Source organism: Leptidea sinapis, chromosome 46 (genome assembly GCF_905404315.1).
Source record: "Leptidea sinapis chromosome 46, ilLepSina1.1, whole genome shotgun sequence".
Classification (NCBI taxonomy): Eukaryota; Metazoa; Arthropoda; class Insecta; order Lepidoptera; family Pieridae; genus Leptidea; species Leptidea sinapis.
In genome coordinates this window covers 3,691,858-3,717,930 of record NC_066310.1, presented here as the reverse complement: position 1 = coordinate 3,717,930, position 26,073 = coordinate 3,691,858, and the positions used below count along the sequence as shown (strand labels likewise).

General features: G+C 33.0%; 2 protein-coding genes across 2 annotated transcripts in view; one reads left to right on the top strand and one right to left on the bottom strand.

Annotated features, from left to right (window-relative positions):
- The window catches only part of LOC126977997 (neuronal growth regulator 1-like), a 477,303-nt gene that overhangs the window by 268,417 nt on the left and 182,813 nt on the right, over window positions 1–26,073 (bottom strand). The window lies entirely within an intron of this gene.
- Window positions 10,923–25,407, top strand: LOC126977957 (synaptic vesicle glycoprotein 2B-like). Its single transcript, XM_050826666.1, has 10 exons — window positions 10,923–11,084; window positions 14,066–14,296; window positions 14,761–14,923; window positions 15,393–15,574; window positions 17,019–17,203; window positions 18,228–18,406; window positions 19,854–20,007; window positions 20,748–21,022; window positions 24,038–24,165; window positions 25,325–25,407. Exons 1-10 carry the CDS (start codon window positions 11,048–11,050, stop codon window positions 25,369–25,371), a joined length of 1,581 nt encoding a protein of 526 aa, XP_050682623.1. The 5' UTR covers window positions 10,923–11,047; the 3' UTR covers window positions 25,372–25,407.

Genomic DNA, 26,073 nt, shown 5'->3' with positions numbered 1-26,073 from the left:
TTTTTATGATAATAAGGGATGAGACGAGCAGGACATTCAGCTGATGGTAATTGATACGCCCTGCCCATTACAATGCAGTGCCGCTCACGATTCTTGAAAAACTCAAAAATTCTGAGCGGCACTACAATTGCGCTCGTCACCTTGAGACATAAGATGTTAAGTCTCATTTGCCCATTAATTTCACTAGCTAGCTAACTACACATTACTGCTTCACGGCAGAAATAGGCGCCGTTGTGGACTGTGCAAAGGAGTCTCCCACTGGTATATGGGTCTGATGAAAAAGCCTACAAATGGCCACCACAACAAGACAGCTATGCGACTATAACAGACCAAATTAAATGATTTCTAATAAAAATAATACCATCCAACTGATCTGGTGATGAAGACAGAAGGTAGACCTGGGCGCGAAGAAACTTCTAAATTAAGCCATGGATCGTAGCCATAGACGAAATATATCAGCGTATAAACGATTTGTCGATTGTCAATGTGTACGTTAGTGGTTTAACATTCAAACTAATAAGGGGTTCAAGCCAAGCGTGGCTGACTGTTTATGACTTGTTAATCAAAATCAGTTACAGTAAGAGCGGTTTCACACTATGTCCGATTCGAATCCAATCCGTACCCGTGAAAACACGGTCCGAAGTAGTCGTAGAACTATTTCTATGGCAGCTTGAGTGAAGTGAAGTGAAGCACCGTTATGCTAGTGTGTGTGCGGTTACGGGGGATAATAGTTACACAATTTTTTCTCCCTTAAATAATCATATAGGGCCACAAATACTTATATAGTATCGTTTTTACACTTGACTCGAGACGCAAACTGATCTGTCACAGACGATGACAATTCTCATAATGGCCGCCTATCGGCATGTAGGAGTGTAAGTGTGTGCGTGGGGCTATGTATTTATACGTTAATCAAGCTTGTGTCACAATACAGTAAGAGAACAGTATTTTAATTTCAAACTGACGTGCCAGAATTGACGCACGCACACATACACGCGAGTTATACTGTCGGTAAGCAATCTTGGGAGGGCAAAACTATTGAGTGATAACAGATAGGTCATAAATGCTAAACTGTTATGTAAGGTGACACGGAGTCCTTATTTTTTTACTAGTCCCTGCCTTTAATAAGTTTTGGTTTAAAAAATAACATTAAGATATTAAATACATAATAGCTTTAAGAGTATACACTTCTATAATAAAGTCCCAGCCACTGTTCAGTCATTATCTATAAATAAATTTAAATGTTTTATAAGAAATGGCTCTGTCGTAAATCCTATTACTCCACTGCTGAATATCTAAATGATAGGACAGCCTGGGACTAGATTGTGATTATTTTATAGCGATAGAAATGACTGTACAATATTGTATATTTTTATTGAAAAGAGCGCAAAAAAAGAATGCGGGGAGAGTTTCTTGCGCCGCTTCTGTTCTCTCAGAGCCCGATTTGTTTCAGAAGTGGTAGTAGTATCTAGTAGTTATTAGAAATGACATCAAAAAGAATTCTAAAGGAATCAATTTTGAGAAAATAAATGCCTTATATGCCTTTTAATGACCAGCCTATAATGGTTCCAGAAAGCAAGAACAAAAAGAGTTGACGCGCACGATTCTCTGCAATGATTTCAATTTAGTAGATGTGTGACGCGTCTCGTACATTGTAATTACAATGCATTGTTAGAGCCATCTAGTTATAAACGGGTGCGTCGTACAAAGTTCAGTTCTGGATATTCAAAGTTAAATGGAAAATTTTAATTGCAATGTTGCATTAAATTGCTTTCATGTCTACTAGTATAATAATAAGACTCAATTTTCAATAAAACGACTGTTATTATTTGTTGACATGTTATTAAAGAGTGAAAAATAAATAGAAGCTCGATAAGATTTTATACTTTAGATTAAGGATTGGTCTCCGCTGCTCTACAACTAGATACCGCACCACCTAAGAACAATAGCTTTTTTATTACGGCAACTATTAGATGCTTATGTGCGTGGCATCTTAACACTCAATGACATCGTTCAAATTTTGTAACATACGCTTAGTGTTATTTTACATTGAAATGAACAAAATACAAAATATTTACTAATGATATTCTTATATGTGATCCCAGTGTCTTTCTTCTTTCTTGTAGTGTTATATTCACAAAGTTTTACAATGCAACCCGGCATTTTAGTTTCAATTATAAGTAAAGTTTAACAGAACATGTGGCACGTCAACGTCGCACATTCTTTGAGACTATGCCCGAGAGAGTTCGCCCACTTGGGCGTAGTATTGGTTGCCGCACTTTGCGACTACGCCTGTGGTATCTAGTTGGAGTATACTATAACGTTTATACTTTTTTTGACAAGCCTTTTTTGTAACAGTATAATGTGGGGAGATGCTACTTAAAATGTCATTCATTCGGTATAGATTGACTAGTGTCGGACGAAGAGACTTCGCGTTCACACCCACTCTAGCACTGAGCTCATAACACTCACCCTGAATTATGACCTCGGATTGGTGAGAAAATATATCGGTATGTTATATCTGCAACTATTAAACGCTAGTGTAGCTGCTTTAAATATATGACATTGCAAGGCCGGTCAAATGGTCATGATCTTCGTGCTTGTACATTTTTTTTGTGGACGTTGAACACGGCAAATAAAACACAATTTTACTAACTTACAATAGTAATGCCAGGTATACTTAAAAAAAACTTATGATAATGTAATAAGAACATAGCATTCCCGGCATGCGCGTGCGATACAACCGCCTCGCTCGATAGTTCCTCCTTTACTGCCTGCTCGACGCTCGCCCGGCGCCTGATCTCGACTACTCTCGCACCGCACGCCAATTACACCCGAACCAAGACGAGTCCCGAAATATTTTCGTCCTCACTCGCAGCTCGTTGATCTTAACTTTGATATATTATAGTCTCACGGATTAATTTAAAGCCCTCTTGATAATTTAAAGGGTTTTATTTTCTTTGAAATGTCAAAACAATTAACCTCTTTGCCATTGTTGTTAAATAATATATAGCTTATTTATTATGTAAAATGAAAACTATAAACTAATAAAATTAACAACACCAGGCGAGTAGAGAAAAAATAAAAAATAAACGTTTAAAAAAACCGACTTCAAAAACTGAAACGTATAAAATAACTTAGTAAAGATTTAATTTAATACATTTCTTATACAAATCTTAATACCTTTAATATAAAAAAAAAATCCAAAAAACAACCGACTTCAAAAACACTTCAAGTACACTAACTAACAATTTGTCTAAATATGTGTATAAATAAGATTAGGTCGAGTATCGTTAATTTGCTTCTAAGAATTGAAGAGTTCCGTTACTCTACTAACTCTAGAAACTAACCAAACTCTCACCAAATAAAAAAATAATCATCGAAATCGGTTGGCGCGATATTGAGTTATTCGTAAATTTATAATCCCCTTTGCTATACCTATGTATAGCAAATTTAAACCTTTTATGGTTTTCTCATGGATGCCATTGTCAGATCTTGACCAAAATACAATGGAACCACACGGGAAGCACCAGCTTTCAAATAAAAAAAGAATTATCAAAATCGGTTCTCCCAGTCGAAAGTTTTGAGGTAACAAACAAAAAAAAATCCTCCTCCTTTTTTGAAATCGGTTAAAAATACGATTGCTTGTATATGCTACCTATTGATAGGGTTTTAATCGGTGCCGAGGCAAATGTAATAGCAGGTACCTATACTCGCCATGTACATACAATTGAGAACCTCCTCCTTTTCTAAGTCGGTTAACTATCAAGTGAAAAAGATTTCTATCTTTTAAATTATTTTACTTTTGTCAGTAATTGGCACGTCGTAGATGTTCTCATTTGCAAAGAACAGGTAGTATCTAAGTTCTACATCACAGTATTTCAACAACAGATTACTTAAAATAATATTAAATAAATGTTATGACTTGCAAATAACTTACCTTATTGAAAGCTTCGTAACATTGTTCTGTATTAACTTTTTCCAAGTATCTAGTTTATACGCGAGTGAACAACTTTATTGCATTGAAGGTTTTGAAGAGATATGAAATAAAAATACTGAGAAGCCGATTGTGCATTGTAACAATATATTTTATTTAAAACTTTTAATGGTTCAAAGCACACATACCTCGATGAACGTTTATAATGGTGAGATTACAATGATCGTATATAATGTTTCATTCTTATCCGTTCGAATGACTCATCATCATAAAATCTTGTACGAGTATGCTTTGTTCAACTTAGATGTCGCTCTTGTAAATCTAAACAATATATTTTGTTTTTGAAAAAATACTTTATAACTTTAACAACATAACAAAATAATAATTATAACTTTAAAAAGATAACAAATTATTTAGAATTGCAAGATCATCTCAAGTCAATTTCCTAATATACAAATACTGGGGTTGAGAAGGATATCAATTACTGTAAGGTAGATCTTGTAGATGATGCCACAACCTGAGAGTTGAACAAAGCATACAGGATTTTATGACGATACGTCACTCGAACGGTTATTAGATTTCTATGGTAGTAGTTTACATTTTGAATTTGAAAAAATAAAGATTTTCTTGAGATATAAACATTATACAGAAGCTTGGCTCTATAACGTAGTTTGATATCTATACTAATATTATAAAGCTGCAGTGTTTGTTTGTTTGTTTGAACGCGCTAATCTCTGGTACTACTGGTCTGATTTGAATGATTCTTTCAGTGTTGGGTAGTCCATTTATCGAGGAAGGCTGTAGGCTATGTTTTTTTTTCAAAATTAGGGATCCTTAATAAAATTGCTATTTTGTAACACAAGGTGTAAAATCGAAAACCTATTTTTGCGTGCGCTGCAAAAACTATTGACAATAGAACAAAATGATGTACAGGCTATAATATAGGCAATATTTTATTACTTATAAAACTATCGCGTGAATTATACTTTATATGGCAAAACAACCTTTGCCGGGTCAGCTAGTTAAATATATAATTTATAGTAGTACTATTTTTCAAATGTACAGTGAATAACCTTAGTAATTTTATATTCATTTCATTAGTAACACAAAATTCTTAATTATTTCAAAAATAAAAATTTTATTCAATATTAAATATATAATTTATATATATAGTAAAATTATGAGATATTTGTTTGTCATGTTTAATATGTACAGTAAAAAACCTTAGGCATTTTATATTAATTTCATTAGTAACTAAAGATTCTTAATTATTTTAGAAATATAAATGAAATTGAAATATATCATACTAGCTCATACCCCGCGACGTCATTCACGTACGTATAAATACACCTTGGGTTATATCACTGGACTTTTAGTAGGGATCCCTATTTTTTTTTTAAATGTAATATAGCCTATAAAACTCGGGGATAAAGTAGCTATGTAAGTAACAGTGAAAGAATTATTCAAATCGGTTCAGTAGTTGCTGAGCCTATTCAATACAAACAAACAAACAAACAATCAAATATTTACACTTTATAGTATTGGTTTAGATAACTTACCTACCTTTACAACGAATTGCATGGTAAAATTGATTGATATTAAAATGGTAATATCGAAAGGTTTTTCAAAATCATAGTCCATCACTTTTACGGCCGTTCCCAATATTAAGTCTATATTATTTAGTATTAAGTCTATATTACTTGAGATAAAAATCGTAACTATCGTAGACTTTTCTGTCTCCGTACACGCTGTCTGTTAATGCGAGCGACGTATAGCTTACCAGCGATAGATGTTCGTATGGAAATTGAAATTCACGCGTCCCAAAGGCGATAAGAATGACTTATCGGGTATATTGGCACAGTTTCAGATTATTGACAGCTAATTACTGACAGTAGAAGGTAGTAATTTATCTCTATCTGTAGATAGTATCTTGGGAACGGCCGTTAATCATTTTATGTGACAAAGCTAACAACTAAATGTTGTTAGCTCTATAAATCATCTCACTTTGTTAATTAGTGAAACTCTCCAGTTAAACACTGGATAACACACGATTCAGGCTGGATTATCGGAAAACAGCGGGAATACAGTTGTCTTTGAAATTAGGTCAGCATCACTAGTGTTTTAAAATTGTGTTACACTTTCGCTATGCTCAACTACTCGAAAATTAAACAAAATAGCTGCAGATGTTCATTTTTGGGAGACTTACGGCCGTTCCCAATATACTATCTACAGACAGAGATAAATTACTACCTCTTCTACTGTCAATAAACTGAAGCTGTCCCAATTTACCAGATAAGTCATTCTTATCGGGTATATTGGGACGTGTCAATTGCAATTTCCATACAAACTGCTATCACTGGTAAGCTATACGTCCTCCCATTGACAGACAGCGTGTACGGATAAGGTGAGTTACCGTCGATAAGTTTATTGGGACAGAAAAGTCAGCGATAGTTACGATTTTTATCTCAACTAAGCGATAGAATGAATATTGGGAACGGCCGTTAGGCTATCTTTGTAATTTTTGCAAATCTTTTGTTGTGTCAATCTTGAACAGTATATTCAATCTTAAATACAATGACGTTCTATACATTTGAATTTAGAACCAGATTTGGACAGTGTGGAGTATCAGTTAAGTATTATTAGTGTCTCTATTTTCTGATCAAAATCTGTTCAGTCGGAGGTTTTATACTTTTTTTTTTATCAAAAATCACACTCATTTTATAAAGGCGAATGTTTGTATGTTTATTTATTAGTTTGTCCGATATTTGTTACTTCTTAACTCTCTAAAGTCTATGGATTTTAATGTTATAAGTTAAGGTTACCTATAATGAGAAAAACAAATACTCAAATATAATATTTTTATCTACATAAAATTATTCGGTAAACTGATTATTAAAATGTTAAGTTCCCTGAAATAAATTTTAATCTGTTAAAATTTTTCATTTAGACTTAGAAATCTTTTCCAGGGTATATTTACGGAATACGTAATCTACGTGGACATCAATATCTTTGTATAACAGCTTAATATGTCAAATTATAAATGTGGATAAGTTAGACTTTTGTGTGTGCGTTAATTTGGCTAAAGATAGTGACTTTCGAAAGAGATTTCAATGCTTTTAATATTAAAATAGTTTTATCATAATTTTGAGCATTTTTTTAAATCCTTTAGGATCCGTGATACATAAATCAGCCTGAAGAAAATGATTCGCGCAAATAACACTCAACTTTCTACCAACTGGCGCCAATTCTCTTTCATTTTCACGTGTACGGAAAAGCAAAAACAATGTTATCACTAGGGAGCGATACGTCCCTATAAATAGTACTAATTTGTTATTGTTCACATTCTTGTTAGCTATTAACATTCACCGGCAATGACTTTCTGTACACAAAATAGAATGTTGCTAATTATTGTTCACTGGGCCTTTAAAAAAAAGAGCGACTCTATAGTTTTCATTTTTTACTGTGTGCTTGTGACGTCCTTTCATCAGTCTTATTCTGACGAGTGGGAAGGAAAGGGATGTGATTATTTCTTAATAACTGTACCATATTTAATGAAAAAGAAATCGTTTTACAAAATTATTCACTCTTTTTGCCAGCCCATCTTATATAAATAAAATAAATTTAGCGGTGATAAGTCACACCATCTATTTTTAGAGTCGTTAACGTCTTATTTGAGCACTTTTTTATAGTACAATTAGCCTTGGTGATTGACACACAGTTGACACACGACTAATGAGGAAGGTGTGCTTACATTGTCTTTAAGCACACTTTTGCCGTTCCACTTTCAGACTGCGAATAATATGTCCACATGAACATAGAACGTCATTGCTCAAATATTACTTACTAGCTGACCCAGCAAACGTTGTTTTGCCATTTAAATTATTTTTAGAGTTAGACCGTTTCTTGGACATTCCTTTATTTTTCTAAAATATACGTAGCCTAAGTTACTCCTTATTATATCAGCTACCTGCCAATAAAATTCGCCGGATTAGACGGAACAAACAGACCGACAGACAGACAAAAATTGTAAAAAAAAATTATTTTGGCGTATGTATCGTGTATGTGTTCATAATATACATTACGTAAAAAACGGTTTTTTTCAATATTACAAACAGACACTCCAATTTTATTTCAATGTATAGATAATTCACACAATATTTTTATAAATTATAGCCTATATGTTATTCTGGTGTGTAAGCTATATATTGCAAAGTTTCATCAAAATCCATTCAGTAGTGTTTGCGTTAAAGAAGTTCAAACATACATCCAGACATACAAACTTTCACATTTATAATATTAATAGGATTCACATTGTATAACGGAAAAAATTCAATCTCAATTTTTTATCTACCAACAACTGAACAGGTTATTTATTTAATAAGGAAGTAGCAAATGTAAAATATTGACTACTTCTTATCATCTCAGGATTGAAATAGTTTTACAGTTCGAAGAATATTTTTACTAATGTAGTTTTTTTTAATAAATACGACCATTATTCGTCAAAGTGTGATCATTGCAGGTTTTAAATGAAAGGACTTTAATCACTGCATTGAAAATCCCTAGTCTGCATACTTCAGTTAGATATTGTCAGTAAAATTTTGTTTGTCTAAGTTCGAATTGAATAAATTTTGCATTTAAAATTTATAAAGCATACTTATTATATTTTCGTTGTTAAGTAAAAGCGATTCGCTCTATTGTGTAAAACGTGCAGTAATTGATAGATTGCCAGATGACGGCTATAATCTTGTAAAACACAGAGATAGCCGAAATAGACTTCGTTTTAAGCAACTCTTCGCTTTTAAAATTAGCCGGATTATATTTCGTCGCCAAACGGAAAACTGGAATTACTACTATTTCAAACTTAAGACAAATGAGTGCACGTTTCATACTAAAGTAAAATTCACTTTTACTTAGGCCTTCACTTTTAGTCACGCCTCTTATTACGTAGTATTAACATCATTTTTTAATACCTCTTTGTATAGTTGTATGCGACAAAATATAACTTTTATTTGTCTTGAGAGATAACAATGTGAAGGTCAATATAGCATTAAAAAACAAACGTAACAAGCAGTTATTTTATCAATGGTTGATATAATGATATCAATGTTAATAAATATAGAAATAAAATTAAAATGGCATGTTATATAACATCTACAATTTAATTGAGAAATACGTGATGTAATATTATGTTTATTTCAAATGCCAAATTTAACTTTTGGTGATTACAATAGTAGAATGCAACTTGAGGGGGTACGCAGCAGAGCACCAAGAAAACAAAAACGGGTCAGCACTTGTATAATAATTTTAAGATTTACATTATGCATAAACCTCTTAGCTGCATATGAAGTCTTGGTACATGTTCCTAGGATGACACATGATTTCAACCGCTATGAAATATTATTATCACATTACAATCACCGCTACCATATTTATGTTCTCCTGGTGTCAAAACATATTAATTAATTATACCCGCGTCATACATAATGCAATCTCTTCTTTAACTATGATCACTTGGTACCAAGACACTGTATAATTCTTCCAATCTCATTTTCTCCCACGTTAAATCTTACGAAATGAATTTATGTGTATGTCTCTTTTTCGTTTCATCGAGTTTCAAATGACAACGGTGCTAGAGTTTTCACTTCAAAAAAAAAAAGCGAGCGGGCGAAGTAAACAGTTCATTCATATTATGATAATTGACAAAATGGACAAACAAATAAAGTAACATTCAAATATATTCGTATAATTGACTACTTACATTTATTAATTAATTCTTAAAAACCTATACAGAAAAATCCAAACGATCTGTTCCATAAACTTGTTGTGCAGCAAGTGTTTTAGAGATAATAATTAGTGCACAAGCGTACACAGCAAGCGTTTCTATGGTCCTATGCTATCGTGTCTCCAATCGTGAACACATTAAGACAGCCGTCAAAATACGTATCCCCAGACAAAAACACCAAAGAGAATTTTTTACCGCGTGTATTATTAATTGTTCTTGGTTCTAACATAAAACAAAGCGCAACGCGTTTGAAGATAAAATGTATTAGTATTTATTTGAATTTAGCTGGTGGCAGCCATTTTTTTTGAGCATACAATAGGAACATTATATTGTGATTTTTTTTAAAAGATTTCATAAGATCTATAACGAGTCCACTATAGTAAAAGTAATACAAAGAAATTAATTTCAATATTTTTGTTTAGCAAAATAGTCACAATTTCTCGTACAACACTCTTTCGAGCGGCTATATAACAGCACGAATCTATCATAAATCACGTTTTTTGTTTACAATAACCAAGCATGTTTATCTAGCAACCCGCAAAATATACCGCATAATGAAACCTCGACTATTGTAAACACAAGTGGATAACGTCTCAAAAAAACAAGAAAATTATCAACTCAAAGTTAATATAACTTTATGTATTTAATTATGTATATTTATTTATAACTATTTGCTTTATATATTACTATTTAATTTTATAAAATTTATTATTATCAAATAGGTATACATTAAAGTCAGATAAATATTGATTTAGTTCTATATAATTCATTATAAAAATTACATAGCAGACGGCAGTCACTGGTTGGCTCTGCACAGGGTTTCCTAGGTCACTAGGAAAATGTATGAAATTCTTCTGGTTGGGTCACCATTAAAGGTCCCTCTTAGTTTCTGTTTATGAGACTGAGACTGTAAATTTATATTAGGCCTGATGAACAATGCATGTAATTAAAATTAATAATTAATAATAATAAAAAGTGGCCGGCGCCGGATTTGGCGCCAAAACAGCTCAGCAGGTGCTCAGGAAGTGTTGGCATATTAGATACATTGAAACTAGTCAAATGTATTTCTGTTTTACTAATTATATTTTCTTTTGCTTCTATATTTAGCCTTGTTGTCGTTTATTATATCGTATATTAAAGCAGATATAATATTTACATTTATTTTAGTTGTACAAATATTATGTAAAGTTTGATTTAGTAAGACATTGCAGCGGTGATATTATTATCAAGAGACAATAATTTATCAGTACGCAAAATTACGTCGTTTGATACGAATGAAGCTGTTTGTGGATATGTGTTTTTTACTAAGAAAAAATCTTTAAATAAAAATGAGTGGAGTAAACTTACCAGCTATGGCTGAATGTGGTATGTTGGTTCTTTTATTTATACTAAACTAGCTGACCAAGCAAACGTTGTATTGCCATATAAAGTAATAAAATAAATTCAATAAATAAAATTTTTGTGGTATAAAAAGTAGATGACGATAGATTCGCAGACCTACCCGTAAAATTTATCATACTTCAACAATCATTAAATTCGATTGCCATCTTGCAACTCTAGTGCGTATTTGTGGATATTATAGAATAATATTAAATTCGCGATGGAAAAATAGGTGTTGCTCGTAGAGGGTTGAAAATTTAGGATTGTATGTATATTTTAATGTTGTATCATAAAAAAAATATCTAAAAATTAAAAAAAAAAATAGGGTTGAACTACCTACATTTAGGGGTATGAAAAATAGATAGTAGCCGATTATCAAACCTACTGAATATGCATATAAAATTTGGTAAAAATCAGTAAAGCCGTTTCGGAGGAGTAAGGTAACTAACATTGTGACACAAGAATTTTATATATAAGATATACAGTCATAGTTTAAATCAAATAAACTTAATTCAAATTGGCTTAAGAAAATTTATTGAAGTAGACGTTACTTTGCGGAAATCCATAATTATATAAATGATTTGAGTTTTCTTTAGTGTTAATTCCGCCAGTATTTGTCAGCTCGTGCCAGATTTTGGCGAGACAACACGTTCTGAGGATGCCCCGTGTAGAGGCGAAACACGTGTCGAATTGTTTAAAGACAAATATTGGCGGAATTAACACTAAATAAAGCTCAAATCATTTATATCAAATTGGCTTAAGCTAAGCACTTTTACAAAAGTGCGATTTAAGCTTGTGAGGTTCTAGCAAGGATATGCTGAACCAATTTTGAACATTCTGTTACCAACAGAATAGGGTATATTATATTAGGCTGAAACATTAAAAGACTTTTCGTGTTAGACGGATTTGCAAAGTAAGTCAGAGAGTAAACGGTTGAACAGAAATGTTCCTTATGAAGGCTGCCTTAACGATGAAAGATATGATTGTTTTATATATGTTTAATGCATTTAGCAGTATTGTAACACCGAGATAAATGGTTAGACTGCTAAATGTAGCTAGCTATGAATCTACCGTATGTTTGAAAAAAGTCCGTGAGAAGAATACACAAGAATATACTCAACGGGCACTCTTTTAAATTAATAAAGATTTAACACTGGCTTATGTAACGAGCGTAACAAATTACTTTGTAAGGTGCTGCATATAATAATATAGATTACGTTCGAAGTGAAAAAGCGTTTTAATATCAAAATATATTTCATAAAACGTGATAAAGGTAAACTATTTAAATAAGACACTTTTTAAAGGATTAAAACGCAGGGTTTTCAGATTTCAGTCCCCCTGAAAACGAGATCTGGAAAGGTCTTGAAACGTCAGGTTAACTAAAATAATATCATGTAAAAACGAAGTTACAATTACATGCGTTTTAATCCCTGAAAAAGTATTTTATTTAAATGTGTAACACTCGCGTTAATCAAAGTAATACTTAAAATAACCTGTATAAATTATCGTGTATTGGAAGCATCGTCCTTTAGAAGTCGACCAGGCAGCACTCTTTCCCTAGTAGATGCATGGACCAGCCATCGTTACATTATTATATGTATATTGATATTTATAGACCAACTTTAGCTGTTTCATTATATAATTCGATAATTGTATAGTAAATATTAGTTTATGCAAAATACATATAATATGAAATGAAAAGATTAAAAACCCCAGATAATTCAAAGTGCGTGAAATAGAGTAAACCTTTATCAAAGTGAATATTTTGATTTCTAAATGTCTGCACTTAAAACTGAAATATTCACGTGTTCTCCTTGTGATTATGAATTCAGTTTATGGAAGTATATTCCAATTTTAAACTTACAATGCTAAAGGAAACTTTTAAAGAGTGCATGCAAAAAAGTTTGAATTTTGCAGACAGAAAACTAACTGTAGGTTAATCTACAAACTGAAGTAAGCTTTAGACGTTTAAATTAAACCGATGAATACGGACTTTGATTTATACATATAATTTTTGCAATGAATTTAAATATTTATAGATTATTTTATGTAATAATATCATGGTGAGCTTTAGGAATCAAGAGTTTTGGTACATTGGCATGAAGGACTACCAGATTACGAAATAAATACAGTATAGATCGATCAATTTATTGTATCCTAGTATACTACGTGTACAACAAAACCACCATACACTCAATTTGCACTGTAGACTTCGACAGACGGGTGAAAAATCCCAACAAGTTCGAACTCGTCGGTGGATCGGCCGTTTCCAAGCGTCACCGGACGGTGACCTTCGCGTTGGTGTACGCACTCTCTTTCTTTTATAAGAATTTGATTCGATCGTCCGAACTCGGCCGTCGTCGCCCGAATAAACTTCGGCCGACGACGGATTCGGTGTACGCGAGGCTTTATAGCTGGCGCATTACCAAGAATTACTTTTCCTTCGGTTGTCGGTTGGACTGTAAGCTCATAATATGCACTGTTTATACTGGGTTGTTCTAATGGATCAATACTAACTCCTGTATTTTATTGACAATAATGTCGACTATTCTCAACGTATCCCTCACAGTCAATATAACATTGCTGTTTTAGTATTGTTAATACCATACGTACTTTCTCAACACATGAAGCTCTCTTTTGGATGGTAGCCAAATCATATCACGCTGGACACCAACGGCTTATTTACCAAACAAAAAGGTTTATTGAAAAACACAGTGAATGCAGCGTTTTCATATGTGAATTTGAAATGGCTATAATGTGTTCGCCAAATTAAGGGGTAGCATTCTTCATAGAATAAAAATACGAATAATGCTGTGCCACTGATTAATCCCTCAAAAATTTAAGCAGATTTGTGTTACACGCAGTCCATGAACAACATCAAAACAAAGTCTTGGATTGCTCAAAATAAATTGAGAATACGTTTGAAGAAAAAGCTTAGTTTTGTATTAAATTTAGTATTATTTCAGTTACAGCTCCAGATGACAAAAAGCAGACTATAGCAATGGAAGAAGTGAATGCAGCTCTAAAAGAATGTGGATTTGGATTATTCCATATAAGATTACTGATATCAGCTTTTGTAGCTTTAGTTAATGGTGTGATAATTTCAATAGCAAATCCATATGTTTTACCTGTAGCAGAATGCGATTTGAATATGAATTTGGTGGAAAAGGGTATTTTGAACGCCTCGCCTTTCGTAGGTACGTATAAAATATAAACTAAGCAAACGCTTAACACCACCTGTTTCTTAAAAAAGGATTAACGACTTTAATTTTTGCTGAAGACATAATAAATATTTAGCCGTTGCGTCTTTTCCTCTTTGCTTACTAAAAAGTGAGCACAAAACATTGTGAGTTGCACAGTGCACTTTGGTAGTATTATTTGCTATTTTTGGATTCACATGCTGTTTTTAAAAATATACATAGAACATACATAAACCTTTGAATTATCAGAAAATGACACACAATTGGCACACCAGTCTTTTGAATTTTGACATTTTGAATGGTGTCTTCGAATACATTCATATGGTTTTCAAGTGTTACGGTATTGTTATGTCAATGAATGAAAACGAAGCAAAAAATTCTTTTTCTTCATAATTTTCGTAAGGATATATTCAAAAGCCCCTTCCCATTAATTGGTTGTATAAGTATGGCCTTTATTTCAGGTATGGTTGCTTCAAGTATTATCGCAGGATTTCTTACGGATGCATTCGGACGAAAGAGATTTATTCTGATTGGTTACGAAGGCCTTTTCGTGTTCATGTTCATATCAGGATTGAGCCAAAATTATGTAATTTTAGCAACAGCGAAATTCTTCGAAGGACTCTTGTAAGTAATTTATATTTTTTTATGAAAATAAGGGACGAGACCATTAGGACGTTCAGCTAATGGTAATTGATACATCCTGTCCATTACAATGCAGTGCCATTCAATATTATTGAAAAACCCAAAAATTATTATCGGCACTCCAACTGCGTTCGTCACCTTGAGACATAAGTTGTCAAGTCTCATTTGCCCAGTAATTTCACTAGCTACAGCGCCCTTTAGACCGAATCACAGTAATGCTTACACATTACTGCTTCACAGTAGAAATAGGCACCGTTGTGGTACCCATAATCTAACTCGGTGCAGCAAAATTTAATATCGGCAGCTTTCAGATTTTCGATTAGATCTGTATAGTAGGTACAGAACCAGACCTAATACACTTCCCTGGGGCACTCCAGCTTATATCTCCTAAATTTCTGAACAGATATCCTCTTGTCATTATCAAATAATTAATAGCTTAACATTTTCGTAGTTTTGCAACGGCGTTCAGTCCAACACTAACGCTTACTTCGGAGTTCTGTCACCACGGCATTAGGGACATAGTTATGTTACTGCAAGCATCTTTCATGCCGTTGGGTCAAGTAATTGTGGCTCTCAAGTCCTGGCTGATATTAAGTCATGATTGGAAACTCTCCTTTTTTGATGGATATTTTGGTAAGTGTATTCTGATATATGTTTATACTAAATTTGTGAATATAATATATACATGATACTTCCAATACACGCTGCAAGTACCCCGACGCATTTTACCATTGTTAATAATTTTCTAATTACCACTGTAACCTTTAACCATATTTTGCTGTTGCCACCCCACCTAGAAAAGTATTTACTACTCCATACTTTTAACCATGGTTAAAAAATTTCTAATTACCACCTTAAGTTACATACTATTTATTTATTTACACATTTATAATTCGACATCCAGTTTTTGTTACAATATAATGTACGAAATATAAAGATGTGTCAATAATCTTCATATTATTGCACAACATTAAGAATTTCACAGAATGCGTAAGTAATAAGTAACATACGTATTAGATAAAAGAAATAAAAATAACTGATCTAAGTGAATTATTTTACTAGAAAATTATTTTAATTGTTTATTGGAGAATATGCATTCACCCGTTCTCTCTCAACAATCTCAAAACATCGATGTTTACAAAAACCTTATTAAAATAGCTATATTTTATTTTTAAATTAAATAATCTTTCAAAGAGCTGAAATGCAATAACTACCTGTACTGTATTTTGAACACAATTTACAGTAGTTAATGCAATCAACCATAAATACTAGTACGTTAAATACTGTGTGATAATAAAATTTGAAAAACAAAATTTTATGAACGCTGCGGGACTCGAACCCACGACCTTTGGCGTTCCGTGCCGGTGCTCTAACCAACTGAGCTAACCGTTCTAGTGACGTATCGTCATAAAATCTTTTATGCTTTGTTCAACTCTCAGGTAGTGGCTAGTGAGGGTTATTACTTTAAAAACATCTATCTCCATCTAACTATTCCCATTCGTATATTATTATTCAAATGTGGCTATGTTAAATTAGTTTCAAAAAAATATCTTCGAAAAGAGGAAAAGCTAATAAAACAGTATCAGATTGTATCAAATAATGAATCTGAACAGTTAATAAGACTTTGTAAAAAACCAGGCCAGTCTGTTGGTAATTCTTCTGATGCATTGCGTAGAAGTATATATAGTGTATTTTTATAAAGCTTTTAAATCAATGAATACTAACATTTTTAGCATTACAATTGTTAATAACAACATCGGTAATGTAAAGTAAGACTTCAAGTGACCCATCACACTCTGCAGTTCTGTCCAACATACGAAATTGCTCTAATATCTGCACTCTAATATAAGATTGAATTACAATAAGACCATACTCAATGTTAAGCTGCTTGAATTGTTGAGAATCTACTCTAAAATCATCGATTTCTTTGCTTTGTTTAGAGGCGTGATGAGATCTAATTTTATTGCAAATTGCGATGAATTTCTTGTATGAAGATTTTCTGCTAGCTCCGATTTCCTTTACAAAATAAGTAACGAAATATAATTATTTATACTACTAATGCTTACTATATTTTTAGTTTTGCACACGTGGAATATATACTACTTAGCTTTGTCACTCTGGCCACTGCTGGTGTGCATATTATATGCCTTTATACCAGAAAGCCCCAAATTTCATGTCACGTTAAGCGAGTACGATAAAGCTAGAGAAATATTGACTAAAATTTACATGGAGAACACGAGGAAGCCTGCGAATACTTTTAAGGTAAACGTATTTTCATGAAATTGAATTTGAATTAATTATTAACAAACATTGAACAATCAGTGTATTCTTAAATAATTAATGAGTAAATATATTTTTAATAAGTTAATTAGGACCTTGCTCGATAATGGACGTTATTCCAAAAAAACGTTCCAAACCACAATCATGTCGAAATTGAGTTAAGAACACAAAACTGGTCACGTGATTCATATTAACAGACTGACAAAATATGGCAGCCCTACTGTCACACTTTAAATGACACCATGACTTTGTAGCCCAACCCACATGTGTGGAATACACTAATATTTATTAAACTTTAAACAGGAATTCCTAAAAATGTGATGTTTGTGGCTTGGAACGTTTTTAAGTAACTACGTCCAATTTAAAAATATTAATTTAAGCACTAAGCAAGAAGACCATTAGGCGCAATTTTGACTTCAGATGAAGTACAATACCAGCTTCCTCTATTTGACCGCATACAATGAAGAGCGGCTCGAATAATCGACGACCAAGTCATATCCAATCGGCATGATTCTTTGCCGTTGTGTAGAGATGTGGATTCTCTCTACATCTTCTATCGCATACATCACAGAAAGTGTCCAAAGGTTCATACCCTTAGTCCAATTCTACCACCTGACATAACCGCTATTATACAACTGCGCGTTTGATAAGGAAGTTCTTGCCTCGCACAGCCACTTTGTGGATACAGTTACGGGTTGCAGTTTTCCTGAACAGATACGACTCACGATCCTTCAAGCATACTTCTCATTTAAAGGCTGGCAACGCGTCTCTTGACCTCTGGTGTTGCGGATGTCCATAGGCGATTGCCTCACCGGATTTCACCACGTGATTCTATTGTCCGTTTTGTTTGTCCCCTCTGGCCTTTTATAGATAAAAAACAATAATTTTGATCTAAAATTGAACTCCAATAGGTGGCAGTGCATTAGAGGACTTCTATAATTATATTATATTTTACTATTAAATGTATATTTTGTCTCGAACCTAGTCCAATGATGATTGTTTTTAGTATGTTGATTTATGGTGCAATAGAAAATCAGAAGAAGCAATCAATGAAAAACCCCAAGGATACTCATCTATCACGGAACAAATCTGTGCTGGCTTTCAAAATATCAAGCCCATCTTTAAAAAGCCATTGCTCTGGTCTCTTATCCTTATATGCACATTGAATTTCTTCACCCTGAAATTGTAAGTATATAAAAATTCATTTCAGTTTATTCAAGTGCTTTTTAACATGCAGTTTTTTTATACAGTTATAATTGGATAACATTCATATTTTATTCATCATCTAGGTTTGGACAAAATTGATATCAATGACAATAATCAACGTTTCCTTTATAAAAATGATCGAGGGATATAAGAGACCATGCATTATGCTCGTGAATAGGTGCTACTTGTGACTTTGTAATGCTTCAAACGGTTGATTTTTTAAATTGTTTTGAATTATTGCCTTCCGTTCCGGGAAACTCTGATCGTGCGGTACGCATCAGTTTGGCGCGATTTTTGCGCTCGCACAGCGTTCGGTCAGTGCGTATTATTTTACGTGTAGCAATAGATCGCTTATAATAAGGATGATTTGAGTGACTATATCTGAAAGCTATTGAAACAAGCTATAAGACGTGCAAAATAAACAAAATAAGGGTCAGAAATTGGTGGGGGAATAGGGTGCCGTACGGCACAATCGGTTTTGGTATATCTGAAAAATTTAGTGCCCTGGGGCAATGCCGATTTGGGAAGGTTAAGAATATTAACAGCATTTGTAAGCTGAGGATAAACTGGAAATATCTATAAATATACAGGATGTCCCAAAGTTATTATTATATTATTATTATTCCCATGAAGGGAAAGTACCTTAAATATCGTAGATAGGGTATTTTACTGAAATAAGACTTTATGTTTTTTTTAAAAGATAGTAATTCTGCATTCAAAGATTTTCTAAAATGAATTGATGATTAGAAAATCAAATGGCAGCGGACTCCATATTGGCGATTTGCGTAAGACAAGAGGAATCACATTTTAAGCATTTAATCAATTAATTTACAAAAAAATATCCACTTAATTGACTACTTTCTCATATCTACATGTCATAAAAGTAGGGGTGTTTTTTTACATTTAAGTCGGTTCGAGTCCCAGACGTGGCATGTTAGAAAATCTTTGAATGCAGAATTACTAACTTTTAAAAATAACATACAGTCTTCTTTCAATTAAATACCCTATCTACGATATTTAAGGTACTTTCCCTTCATATCCCATAACTTTGGGACAGCCTGTATAATGAAAATGTTATTTGTTTGACCTTTGACACTGATCGTATCGACATTAAACTACCACCATTCGATGCGAAATTTATGCTAGATAGTTTATAGCTACTTATTATTTGAATTCCAATGTTTCTTCATCAATTTATTTTCTTTTAAAATTCGCCAACCGAAGCGGGCGGGAACGGCTAGTTGATTAATAAATTTCAATATATTTCTTGCTACTTCTTTATATAGCTAAATTTTTCGAGGTAAATGAATAGCTTTGACAGTCATGAGTATAATTTTTAGTCCCAAATGAATAAATCATCTTTGATTTCATTTCATTTGAACAAAGAAGAATATAATAAATATTTTATAGAGCTCTTTTATGGCAGATACAACATAATAATAATGTGGTTCCCGCAACTATCAGCGATTGTTGAAAACTATTCTCGGATTGGTTCAAATGATCTTTGTGTCATGCTGGATGCCTACACACGAGATTCAAATTCCAGAGCAATTAATACTAACAATGGAACCTGTGTTCCGGTAAGTACGCATGACTGAATCATAAATAAAATACGAGAGATATTTGCAAGGAAATTGCCGAAATTCCAAAGACGTTTATTAAGAATAATCTTTTTTATTTTTCTTCATAACATATTTACTTTATTTTAAAATGGGATAAATATTTTACCATTAGGTATACATTATTATTATTTGATAAAAGTCAAAACAGAAAAGCTATAGAAAACATGATAAAAGGCATTTATTTTCTCAAAACTGATTCCTTTAGAATTCTTTTTGATGTCATTTCTAATATACTAGATACTACTACCGCTTCAGAAACAAATGGCACGCTGAGAGAGAAGAAGCGGTGCAAGTAACTCTCCCAGCATACTGTTTTTTGGGCTCTTTTCAATAAAAATATACAATATTGTACAGTCATTTCTATCGCTACAAAATAATAATGTTATAGTCCCAGGCTGTCCGATCACTTAGATATTCAGCTGTGGAGTAATAGGATTTACGGCAGAGCCATTTTTAACAGATAATGTCTGAACAGTGGCTGGTATTACTATAATAGTATTATAAAAGTGTATACATTTACCCTTAAAGCTATTATGTACCTTATGAAGCCTTGAAGGTAAGCTGAGTTGGTTAGAGCACCGACACGGAACGCCGGAGTTCGTGGGTTCGAGTCCCGCATTGTTAATAAAATTTTGTTTTTCAAATTATATTTGTGTATTAAATAGTATTAAAGATGATTTGAATTCGTATATTTCCAGGTACGCAGTGGCACAGAGTCTTACATAAATAACGTTATATTAGGAACAGTCTGCTTTCTAGCACTAGTCATAAGCGGAATGGTCGTAAATAAAGTCGGTAAAAGGAATCTTTTTATAGCTTATGGAATTGTTACTACAGCTTTGACTGTAGCATTGAGATGGGCCAATTCGAAAGCATCGATCGTTACTTTGTTTTCATTGGATGGAGCTATAACACAAGCTATGGCGAGTCTCACACAGGCAATGGTGGTTGAAGTTTTTCCTACTTCTATAAAGTAAGATAGTAATTTTTATTCTTTGAATTTAAGACTTTTCGGATATTGAATGAGACTCAGCTGTTAGGCCTGGTTTCCGCCAAAGCGGAGAGGAGAGGAGATGTATTTTGATAACCAATTAGATTTCATTATTTCCACATCTCCTCTCTGCTTAGCTTCGGTGGAAATGGATCAAGCGAAGAGGAGAGGAGATATTTCATTTGTCTATAGAATTTTGTGCAGCGTCGAGCGATCAAACGGCGCGGTGGATCGGAGATACAAAAAGACGGACTAACGCCCCTTTCTCCGCTGCCTTCTCCCTACGTCTCCTCTCTGCTTTGGTGGAATTTACTAGTGGGAGGATTGCACAGGATGCCGGCTACTACAACGGCGCCTATTTCTACCGTGAAGCAGTAATGTGTAACCATTACTGTGTTGCGGTCTCAAGGCACCGTAGCAAATGGACTTAACATCTTATGTCTCAAGGTGACGAGCGCAATTTTTGTAGAATTTTCTGGGTTTTTCAACAATCCTGAGCGGCACTGCATTGTAGTGGGCAGGACGTTTCAATTACCATCAACTGAACGTCCTGCGCGTCTCGTTCCTTATTTTCATAAAAAAAAAATAACCTCAAAGCTTCGCGGCTTATCTCCTCTCGTCTTCTCTTATCTCCGCTTTGCTGGATACCGGGCCTTACGCTCGGCTCTAAAAGTCGAATGAGCGATCAATGTCGACTAACCTGGGAGACTTGGAGGGAAGGAGATACTTGAAAACGTTTTTAATCCTGTTGTGTTGTATGAATCATAGTTTTTAAAAGAGTATTAATTTCCGTTGTAATGCAATAGTAATCTGTATATATATTTATATATAAATTAATTGCTTTTCGTTAGTCTCGCTAAAACTCGAGAACGGCTGGACCGATTTGGCAAATTTAGGTCTTGGTTTATTTGTGGAAGTCCAGAGAAGGTTTAAAAGGTGAATAAATAGGAAAATGCTGCTAAATTAAATAAAAACAACAAATTTGATTTTCCTTTGATGTGTCCATACATAATTTCTATGAGAGAATTTATTGACGCACGGTTTGACAGTTCTGCTGTGAAACAATTTCATTACGACAGCAGAGTGCATATTTCACGAAGTAATTTTTGATGTTATGATATATTATTGACAAATTCATATGAAAACATTTTATTTATTATTAGAACAACGTCTGTCGGTTCAGCGAGTATATTGTTAAAAATTGAGCGCTAATTGCATGTTTGATTCATACCCATCTTTTCGTAAAAAGTAAAAGATGCATATAACACGGCAAAATTATCTCTGAACCTCACTGGAACGTGAAGTTCCCTCCCGTTCCCCTTTCATCCCCTCGCACTCGTCCTGTCGCGTCAGTACGGTTGGCAATTTCATTACCGCTACCTAGCGTAAAATGATAAACGTAAAATAAAGTAAAACATGTAGGTGACATATATTTATATTCAAACAAAACAAATCTTATAACTATATTTACAATTCTACGATTACATAAAATTAAAACTATCATTACGTGGAAGCGTACCAAGAATACTGGCAGCATTACCGCGTTGGATAGCAAGGCTGATCCGTTGACCGAAATAACTGCCAGCGCTTGGTTTTCCAGTAGCCTTATTGAGGCGCGAAGATAGTATTTTGAACATTCTCCGCGCCTCTGGGCCGACACGTAGGTACATGTCGTTATATTTTCATGTTATCACTGCTTTGTTTTTGAAGTTTTCATTGTTATATTTTGATTTTAGTCGTTAAATTTTCTGTAGTTTCTGTTATACTGTGTAGCTGTAATAGTACTGCCACTTAATACTTTTTTTTAGTGAATCCAGATTTATTCATTGATTTTTCATCATTATAATAATAATCAGCATCACAAAATAACACATGTAACTTTAAATTAATCTTTAATACAGAAAAAATAAATCATTGTTCATTAATTAATTTATTGTTATAATAATATCATAGTCATGCTTGTTTTGCACACCGTAACAAAGCGACGATGTGACGTCATCGGCGTCAGGTCCACAGGTAATGTAACCGGGTAGTACTTTGTTTTTGTTACTTTTATACAAGAAAACACTTTTTTTGAGCGAAGCGAAGCGAGCGGAGTTCCCCCCGGGTGACTCCAATTGATTTCTGTGTTTAATTGTTTCTCGGCCATTTCTGGACCGATTTAAAAAAAAATTGAACTCCTAGAAAGCTTCCGAATTTTCTAGGTTATTGTCGAGACAGAATTTTGAATTTCGACTTGATTCAATTATTATAATTAAAAACAAACATAATTTACAAATTATTCGAAATTAGCACGCGCTATTTATATTTATTTAAAAATTGAGCTGATTGATCAGATCACAATAAGTTTAAATTGTAACACTGCTATCCTTTGATCATTTTCGAATGTTCATGATCTATAAGCATCAGTTTTGTACACAGACTTAGTTTACCTCGTTTTGCTCAAATATACGCCTCTATTATGAATATCTCTTAGGCTATCTATGAGATTTTTTTACTAAAACCAATGCATTATTTGAGCTTAATTGTTGCATATGTAAAAGGGGTTGGCAATTTTACGTAAGAGAGAGAGGTATAGATGCTACCAACTGTTGGCACTACTACAGTAGTGCCAACTAACTTACACGAATCAAATTAAATAAAGATCTGAATATAATAATATGATATTATAGTTATTTCTAATTATAGTGATAATTATATTAAAAAGTATTTAAATATTAGCAGTAGTTAGATGAATGTTATTATTAATTGGGATATCTTATGACAGTCATGACGTTGGTAGCGCTTATTAACACATCAAGCTGACACATACGATGAAACGAAGCAACTGCACAGTTCTTGCATAATCGTACATAAGAATATGGGCCAGTTATTTATATCCGACACGTTCATTATTTCTAGATTGATCAAACTCTAAAAGCTTCCTGGAGTCCTAGTACCAGCCTTTTCTTTTCATGCCTGTTTTGATACAAAAATAGTGAAATATTTTCTTTTCAGATCTTTAGCGATGTCTATTGTTATGACGTGCGGTCGAGTTGGAAGTATTTTTGGGAACGTTTTATTTCCTGTACTCTTAAATATTGGATGTTCTGTGCCCTTTTTCTCAATGGCAGCAATGTGTTTTGGTGAGTTATTTATTTATTTTTAAATTGATAATTCTCACTTCTGGGATTAAAAAAACAAATTAAATTTGAAGACAAAATTAATAAACGATGCAGGACTCGAACCCGCGACCACTCGCGTTCCGTGCGAGCGCTCTTACCACTGAACTTGAGGGTTGAACAAGACATACAAGATTTATAAACGATACGCCACTCGCACGATTGGTTTGAACGCGAGAGGTCGCGGGTTCGAGTTCCGCATCGTTCATAAATTTTATTTTCAAATTTAATTTGTGTAGTAAGTCTTACTTAACCTTATTCTGTAGTTAATTAAAGATTCGAGTCCACCTACAACTTAAAAGTTTAATTTCAATCTATGATGATAATAATTATTTTCATTTTTGAAATCAGCCATAAAAGTTTATGTCTCAGTTAAATAATATAAGATTAAATTCTTCAATTAGGAGTCAAAACATTGTATTTATTTAATGGTACTCACGTTCGTTTGAATACAACTTAGACATTCATTAAAACAACGAAAAGTTTCGAAAAGTTGTTTGTGACGTCTTCAAAAGACTTCCAAATTTTGTCGTCAATAATAATAATTGCTTGTTTAGGTTTTAATTTAAAATAATACAAATGAATGTTTCGAGAAAATCATTTCTTTTATCTTATTTATTTATTTAATACATCCAATGACGTTCTATATATAAATACATCACAAAATCCACAGAACTTACATTTCTTTTTCTTTCCTTTAGGGAACATAATAATATAATTATTATATTCATGCCCCACTTGCATTACAATCTAGCCTTAACTTAGACTAATAAGTAATTCTACTTTAACTTAAACTGCTAGATAGATTATACAAATAATGTGTCCACTACTTAATGTCTCTATTAAGGGGAAGTCACTTTGTTCACGAGTCTTTTATAATATCACTATTTCTATATTGTGTATAGAAGAAATAAATAAGGTTATAAGAATACTATTGTAGAACTTACTTTTAATAATGGATTTACAATATTTATAATAAGACGTGGTATTTGTGCGTGTGCGTGTGTGTGTGTGTGTGTGTGTTATTGTGAATTACTTTTATACCTTCCCTTAGATTTTTAATAATATCTTATGTTCTTAATAATGTGATTGTTTAAAATTTTAAGTATTCATTGGCTTACAGGTGTGACGCTGCTTGGATTTATCATACCGATCAAAAACAAGACTTAATTAGTTTGTAAACAAAATAAAAAGATATAAAAATAATTACTTAAAATGATTTAAGCTCCTCAACAGCTATAAAATATTAATTAGCAACTTACTAAATAAGGTATCGTTTATTTTATAGATGAATAGGACTGAATGAATTAGAAAGATAAAGATTTATATGTTAATATGGTATTTCTCTTGCACACATATTATTAGAAGAGTGTCAAGTTAATGAATATTTAATTATTCAAAATAGAATTACTTTGATTATCTTAATATCCCTAATAATATTATTATTATAAATTAGTAAGTAAGCTCTTACGGCGGAGCTACTGAACCGATTTTGATGAAATTTTGTGCAGCGATAGACTAGAGCTTGGGAAAGGACATAGGCTACATTTTATCCATGGATTTGTGAAAAATTTAAATTTACGTCTATGAGTTTTCCATAGTAATCTTCCTCAAAATAAGATTCTTTTAATATGTTGGGAACGGGAGCGAAAACGGGAACCGGTACTAGAATTGGACATGAGATAATCTTCAATTCCAAACTTGCTTATTATTTTTAAAAACTCTATCAATCTACGCGGACGAATTCGCGGGCATCAGCTAGTAATATATAAATCCAATGTCCTGATGTTTGTTTCCAGTGAGCTCCTAAACAAATGAACGGATTTTAATGAGGATTACTTCATGGAGTGCAGTTTAGTCCAACTTAAGAGA

What these genes read in the sequence shown, in the direction of transcription:
- LOC126977957 (XM_050826666.1), top strand. Translation starts at nt 11,048, where the DNA reads ATGAGTGGAGTAAACTTACCAGCTATGGCTGAATGTG. An exon ending in ACCAGCTATGGCTGAATGTG is followed by an intron (nt 11,085 to 14,065) that starts GTATGTTGGTTC and finishes GTATTATTTCAG; the next exon opens with TTACAGCTCCAGATGACAAA. An exon ending in AGCCTGCGAATACTTTTAAG is followed by an intron (nt 17,204 to 18,227) that starts GTAAACGTATTT and finishes GATTGTTTTTAG; the next exon opens with TATGTTGATTTATGGTGCAA.